The 7,857-nt window shown below is 49.3% G+C and overlaps 1 protein-coding gene across 1 annotated transcript; it reads right to left on the bottom strand.

The window, feature by feature from the left end:
* Positions 1–5,781: 5,781 nt before the first annotated feature.
* Positions 5,782–6,939, bottom strand: LOC136563595 (chemerin-like receptor 1). The gene has a single exon (XM_066561065.1). The coding sequence runs from the start codon at positions 6,865–6,867 to the stop codon at positions 5,782–5,784; it is 1,086 nt and encodes a 361-aa protein (XP_066417162.1). The 5' UTR covers positions 6,868–6,939.
* Positions 6,940–7,857: the final 918 nt, after the last annotated feature.

The following is a 7,857-nucleotide window of genomic DNA, read 5'->3' as shown; positions in this document are numbered from 1 at the left end:
AAGCTGTGTTTTCCACTTTAAATATTCACGGGCCAGCGTTTTCCCCAGATTTCACATTTGTTTCTTGCTTCATGCATTCCAAGACTTGGTAGTTCCCTTTTTTGATTGTTTTTTTCAGCAAAGTTGGCACTGGGGAAGGAAAAGCCATTTAACATGGAGCCGTGGAGCAGATGTTGAGCACTCCACTTGCAGGCTCCCAAAGCCAGGACATCTGTTAGAAATATGTGAGCAGAGAGGCCATCAAGCCTCTTAGATGCTGCAGTGATCCTCTGCCTTTCCTACATCCTCTCCCAAATTACACTGAGGTGTAAGGGAAGAGTCCCGTCCCTTGCCACCCCCATCATTCCCAGTCCATGTTTTTCTGCTTCCAGGCTGGTGCTTCCACACAGTCAATTCAGGATCACTGACCCAAGCAGGTTCTTTTTTTGTTTCAGGGTTTTCAGGACAAAAAGGAAGGGGGGGGTGAGCCTTTTGTTGGCCTCTTCACAGAGCAGCAGAGATTTCTCTTACCATCAATGTCCCTGGCAGGATCCCGCTACAGGCTGGTGTGGCAGAGCAGTTTAATGCAGAACAACCAGAAACAACACATGGTGAAGCACTGAACCATAATGCAATTAGCAGCCTTCCCCAGAAGCATTTTTCAGTACCCCAGGGCACTCAGAATTTGCTGACTGTTTGATTTGTGCTGCCCAAATTCCTGACACTGCTTAAGCAAACCACAGGACCAGGAACTAAGTGATCCTGTCTTCTGATCCTTTTTTTTTATAAGGCTACTGCCTTTGTTTTCTTGGAGAAAAAAAGATCAATTTCTTTCCCACCTCTGTCTTCCTGATCAGAGGAACACCAGTTTAAATCTCAGCTCCCAAGGGGAGACGGATTTGTTAATTTGACAATACTCTATTCAAACACTAAGAGTTCAACAAACACTTGCTGCAAGATGAGCACATGGATTTTGTTTCATTTGCAATGATTCAATTAGCAGCCATCTAAGGAATTCTGAAAATTTGCTGGATGTGAACACACTGGGTCACAGAGGTTTGTTGTTCTTGATCCAGATGTGACCCTGGCAAGCAGAGATGTGCAAAAAAAACTCCCCCATGCCACACCTGGTCCAGCCAAGGTGAAGGGCACTGCTCATCCTGTGCTGGGCTGACTGACAGCCTACATCCATCACCTGAGAGAAGATAAATGCTGCTGTCAGCCCAGCTCCTGAGCTCCATCCATCACTGCTCAACCAGGTTGGCTTTTGTTTGTTTGGAGTTGTTTCTGTTAAAAAAAAAAAAAAAAAGGATATTAAAGCTCTCCTCTCAAACCAGCTAGCGGTGAGAACTATCAGACATGGTGCACCAGAGAAACACTGAATTCATCCTGACAGAGCCCTGTGGATAGGTTTGGTCTCTCCCAACTAATAAAGGCATCCCAAAAACATCCTGTACCCTACACAGCCCCTGTGAGCCTGCAGGCAGGTTCTGCAGCACACAGACACCTCCACTGGGCACAGACCAAAAGCCATCACCTCCCTGCTCCCCTGCCTTCAGCTTTATTGCCTGGGGGACAACAACTGTGTCCAATTTCCAGAAGATTCTGCCTTGGATACGACCCAGCTAGGGAGGCAGAACTCAAACCAACTATAAATGCATTTTGGAATTGATGGAAGGAAGGTGTAATTTTATCATATCTCGGGAGTGATCTGGAAATAGCATTCCCCATGTCTGGCAAGCAAAATGCTTTAATAAAGGTCCTGGAGCAGGGAACTACATCTTCTCTGTGTGAGGGGCTGTGGCAGTAGACAGCACTCATTGCTTTATCAAACATTACTGCTTGGCTGTCTGTGGCAAACAGGCACAGACTCATTTGTCACAGCCCTGTTCCCCCTGAGTCACAAAGCTCTGACTGAAGGCTCCCTGCAGGGTTTTTTTTCCTGTTTCTGACTGCGCTCCCAGCTCCGGATCAGTCTGTGATGTTTAACAGATCTGCCACATCAGCCCCAGCACAGACACGGGGTTATCTCCAACAAGGGGACAAGAAGTTGTGGGAATACCTGGAGTGTGACAGGTCCTGCACAGACAGATGGCTCGAGCTGGATATCAGGGTGAGGGTTTGGACAAGCACTGCACCACCATGGTGGTGGTTCCTCTTGTTTGGTTCTCACATAGCCTCTGCTTTGCTGTGTGTGGGCAGCTCTGTCCTGCAAAGTCTGTGTAAGATCCTGTTCACACCAATCACCTGGTGTTTACAGGTGTGGTTTGCCCTTTGATTGGCCTTTACGCAAAATTTATTGGACTGCACAATGAAATCATGTTATTTTAGGGAATTTGAACAGCTACACAGTCCATGACAAACACTAATTAGTGCTGTGTTCCTTTGTCCTACCCATACTGGGTTCCAGCATGGTTTGCAATTTGCCTCACTAAGCTGCAGCTCCCGTCCAAAGAGCACACAGGCACCGTGCCCTGTGCAGGCATTTAGTGAGCACAGCAAGGGTTTGACTTGGTCACTGCAGAGCAACTTTGTAGCTTAAAGCAGAATTCAGTGTATGAGAGCAGGTCCTATGCTTTGTAGGCACAACTGTGAGGTGCAAAGAAAGGTTTGATACCAGCCTTGGCCCATCCACTAAAAAGGAGCTGGAAGAGGTGTAGGGAAGCAGCAAAGTGTATTCTGTGTCCTCCCCAGTTTGGTTCTGACCAGGACCAGTGAGAGCAGATTAATGCTTATACTGGCAGTGGGACCCTCACCCTGCTGCTACACCAAAAAAAAGGCTGAGCCTTACTCAGGACTCAGCCTACCCCACCTACTGACACTATTACCAACATCTTCACAGAGAAGCTTGCTACCAGAACCTCTCCTCTAATTCACTGCATTATTTCCTGCCTGATTCCAGCAAGCTCTGGAAGAGGTTCTGCTCTCATACCCCTGTGCACTACCTTTGACCTTATCAAACAAGTCAATCCCCCAAGTTCAAGATTGGGACACTTAAAAATTTTACTCACCAGGAAAGTCTCACCAGAGGAGAGGCGTGGGAACTGTGAGGCTTCCCAGAGGCTTTTATTGTCTCATTAAGCTCTTCTTAATGAGAATTTCCTCACCTGCTGCAGTGTCCCTCCCATTCATTTGCATTCACTATCCTGCTGATAGTACTTAAGGCTGTCCTAGCTCCCACTCCTTCCTCTTTCCTCGTAACTATTCTGAGCCCATTTTTTATCTCCCTGATCTCATCCAGGTCCCAGGGAGAAAATACTTTCTCCTCTTTTGTTACTGCTTGCTACATTCTCCTTGGCTGGTTTCCTCCCTGCCATCTCTGCAGCTTCTCCTGGCTCCAGAGCCACCTGCAACAGTCTCTCCTCCAAAGCAAGGCAGCAACAGCTGCTCGTGGTGAGATCCCTGACTTAAATGCTCACTAAAAACTCGCTTGTTCTCTCAGCTAAGGCTCCCCATGCCTGGACCACACACACCTCGGTGCCTGCCCCCCGAGCACGACAGCGGCTCTGCCCATCCCAGCCCGCTGTTTGCAGGGGCGGGGCTGTCGGATCGGCCCCTCTGCAGGACCAATGAGGCAGTGGGTTCAGCACCTTTCTCAATGACTGCAAATACTGGAGGGGCTCAGGCTGTTCCACTCCTCCCATGGCATCTGAAAGAGCCTTGACAGCAAAGCTGCGTCAGAGGGGGCACAGCTGCCAAAGCAGCCATTCAGCCTCCTCTGATTGCCTGTTGGAAAGTATTTCCCCCTTTTTTTCGTTCAAGCTTTTCTTGATAAGCATATGGCAAATGGAAATATCAGAGAGAATGAACTGCCTCCTAGTTGGGAATGAGGGACTGACAATTATCCTCGTGATAATGAGATAGTCTGAACATGAGGGAACTCGATACAATGGGAGATTTATCTTGGAAGCAGTGCCTTGGCAGCCTGGCCTGTCTTGCTGTCAGCATGGTTTCCCATTGCACAAAGGGCAGGGATCAGACCCAGGATGACAAATCAGTCTCTGTCCAAGCTTATCCTGCTCCGTTACCTACAGCTTTTCCATGGTAATTCCTTACATCACCCAGACACTCCCTCATTTAAATCATGTTGTCCCATGGGACTCTGTACCCACCTTGGATCTCCAAATGACCCAGAAAACTTTCTGCTTTCTTTCCTACCACAAACCAGGTCAACACTTCAAACCCTGACCTTTGAGGCTGCCAGGGTTGAGGAGAAAGGCAAGCCAGGAGTCCAAGCCTTGGTCCAACACTCACGGAGACTCTTGTCACAAGGAATTATGTGGACTCTGCAAACAGATAAAGAAAACCAGAAAGAGCAAACCTGGGTCTGCAAAACCTTGACATGGCAATCGATGCTGTAGTTTACCATCAGGAGCAAGTAAATAGCCCCAGAGTTACGTGCTGCATGGCAAACATTGCAGTTTTATCTGCATGACAGGCAGCAATTTGTGACAAAGGTTAAATCTCTCTGTTCACTCAAGTTTGACGTATGATGGTCGTGTTACATTCCCCGTTCTCAGCGGGTTTGTGCATGAATGTGCCTGTGTGCCTTCAGGATCATGACCTTCATTCAATACTGCATGGCCCAGCAGACCCATAATTAATCCCCAAGATGTTCAAGTGACAGCTCTCATTCATAACATCATCCATGCAGAATAGTGAGGTACGTGTAAATTCCTACAATCCGGCTGGGAGCCAGAGATTTTCCAGCCACTGGAGCAGGGAGGCTCCAAGGCAGGTTTCTGACAGGATGAACAGGACAATTGGTAGGTTGGACTAATCTACAGATAAATTGGGTAGGGCAGGAGAGGGAGGTGTGATACAGTCACTGCTCGCTGAGGATGGGCAGGGAATGACAACACCTCAGTGCTCTCATTCCCTGTTACGTGACCAACATTTTCTACTCACAAAAGTCTAAGGGGTCCAGAGGCTTATGAAGCCTGTAAGAAAGTCCCCACCTTCTTCACCCTGGACAGTTTACAAACATGAAGCTTGGCCAGACTCAGCTCAGCCACTTGTTCTTCTTTCTTCTCTCAATCACTGGTTTTCAAATGTACCCAAAGGTCTGAAACCCAAATAAACCATAAGCATTGTCTGGCAATCAGATCCATGTGCCTCAGGCAAATCCTCACGCCCAGGTCATGTCCTGTGTGCCTCACTCATAGAGCTGCTGCTAATACCAGTGGTTTGTTTCCAAATTCTAGATATTTAATCTTTTTATCTGCTTGTTCTGTTACCAAAGATGAACCTGCTCGGTCAGGTTGGATCAAGTGTTTATCCCACAGGCAACACAACAGGATGGGTATGTTTTACACAAGTTTATTGGGGGTCAATATTCATTCACCAACAGCACAAAATATCACATCTCTGCTGTTTAAGGGCTGGGAGCATGTCAAACACAGAGACAAGCATTGCTCAGAAATACATCAAATCTGAGTAACAGCAGCATGACCACTGATTTGTCCTGTCTTAGGAGAGAAGAGTGTCTTAGTCACTATTCCATTCCCTACAAAAATACATACAGCCATTGCATTTAACCCTCTTTCTATAAAGGTTCCATACACAACAGTCAAAAGGCACAAGGAGTAAAATGCTGCTACTTTGACCCACCTTGTTGCAGCTCCAGAGAGCTCTTCCATCCCCATTGTGTGTTAAATCACAGCATATTTGAGACATCTCCAAAACACAAAATCACACCTCGCTAGCATGTGCAGCCCTGTGCAGTCCCCAGTCCCATGATCTGAGCTCTGAAATGAGGGAAAATGCAGAGAAAAGAACAGCCCCTTCCACGGCAGCACCTGCTCAGACCCTCGGGATCTCCACTTCTGAGGCAGACCTGGACTTGCGCCGGCCGGTCAGGCTGCCCAGGACCGACTCCTCGCTGAGGGCCCCTTCAAAGGTGGACAGGATGGACTGGCGAAACTTCTCCTTGAAATCCGGCCCCACAAAGACGTACAGGATGGGGTTGATGCAGCTGTTGAAGAAAGCCAGGCTGGAAACCAAGGGGATCCCTATGTAAAGGGCCAGTTTCATCTCATGGCTGGAAGAGTTGTTGGATATTTCCAGCAAGGAGAAGACGTGATATGGGAAATAACAGAGGAAAAACGAGACTGTGACAGCAATGATGATTCTGTAGGGCTTTGCAGAGTTGGCCAGCTGCCTTCTTTTCAGCTTGACAGCCACAACGCTGTAGCAGATGAGAATCACCATGAAGGGGATGAGGAACCCGCATAAGAACCGCGTGACGATCATCGCTTTGTGCCGCATCCTCCACAGCCTGCGCGTCGCCTCCGATGTGTAATCATCGGAGAGCGCGAAATTATTGTAACAGCTGGTGACGTTCCTGGAGCTGACCAGGGTGTCCCGAAAGACGAGGTACGGGGAGCTGAGCAGGACAGCCAGGACCCACGTCCCCAGCGCGATCCTGGCTGCCAGCTCCGGGCTCCTGCGGTTGTGAGACCAGACGGGGAAAGCCACAGAAACGCAGCGGTCGATGCTGATCACCGTCAGGAGGAAGACGCTGGCAAACATGTTGAGGAAGGCCATGGTGCTGTTCAGCTTGCACAGCAGCTTCCCAAACGGCCAGTGGAAGCCCAGGGCTGTGTAGGCGATGCTGAGGGGCAGGAAAAAGGTAAAGATGAAGTCAGCTATGGCCAGGTTGAGGAACCAGATGGAATTCACCGTCTTCTTCATCTTGAAGCCTGCAATCCAAATGACGAGGCCATTGCCTGACACCCCCAGCAAACAGGCGATGCTGTACACCACCATGGAGAGGATGTGCATGGCCTTCTGCAGGCCAGAGTAGTAGTCATGGTCAGTGGCGTTGTCAGGCTGCTCCGTGGGGCAGCTGGCAGAGAAGGGGGAAGGGGAAGAAGAGGTGCTGTCCATCACTCACAAGCCAAGACCCGGAATCACAACAGAGCTGTTGTCTGCTGCTCAAGAGAAGTGAAAATCTTTGTGAGCAACTGTACAGAAAATGTGTGTGAAAAGCTAGATTAGATGAATTAATTTATAATTAATATAAAGTCCTTCTCTATAGCATGTGCAGCTGCACCTCACAGAAACCACCTCGACCAGAGAAACCAACCCCAAGTTTGCTGTTGATGTCAGTGTGTCAGAACAACACCTTCATCACCAGCCCACAGCAGCAATTCAGCATGGACCAGCAGCAAAACCATGGAAACCCAGATCCCCCACTGTGACAAATCCTCTTTGGGTGACCAGTAACAAATTATGACAGCAAAAACTATCTAGACTGGTAACAATGATGTTAACAGACTGTTTTTTCACCAGTCCCTTCCAGGTAGGTGCAGAACAACACCTGAACTATATCCGAGTGTAACCACAGGCCCTTCACCCACCCACCACCCTCTGGTGAGCCCACCCTCCTCCTCCTCTCTCTCCTGGTCATCCTGGCACTTGTCTTGGCATTCCTGGCAGGACTCACCGTGCTGTTCCTTGGCTGCTCTGCCCACAGCTGGTGGTCTCGCCCTCCTGCCTGACTCCCCTTGTGCTGCTCCTCTCCAGGGTGACTCACACTGCCTCGCCCCATTTTCCCATGGCTTGGGATCACGAGGAATTTAGTAGGATCACTTATTCCCTAATCTTCTTCCTCAATTTGGGGTGTGTGGATTTAACCCCCGAAGCCCCAGGGGGTGCAGGTTCCCTGGGGCCGGTTGGCCAAGCCCGGCCACTAACTGGGATTTGATGAATGAAGAAAACACGGCCACTCCCCTGCCTGCACCATTCACCCCCTGGCTGCTCTCCCTCCTGAGCACCCCAAAATCCCTCTGGGCACAGGGGGTGGTGTCCCTCTGCCGCGAGGCGGGACAGGGCCAGCTCTGCTCCCCACAACAGCAGCAACGTGCTCAGCCTGTG

This window comes from Molothrus aeneus, chromosome 16, assembly GCF_037042795.1.
Source record: "Molothrus aeneus isolate 106 chromosome 16, BPBGC_Maene_1.0, whole genome shotgun sequence".
In the NCBI taxonomy this organism is placed as follows: Eukaryota; Metazoa; Chordata; class Aves; order Passeriformes; family Icteridae; genus Molothrus; species Molothrus aeneus.
Note: the sequence above shows the minus strand (reverse complement) of the source record. Positions and strands in the feature narration are given on the sequence as shown.

Coding starts and splice junctions, on each gene's coding strand:
- LOC136563595 (XM_066561065.1), bottom strand. CDS start 6,867: ATGGACAGCACCTCTTCTTCCCCTTCCCCCTTCTCTGCCAGCTGCCCC.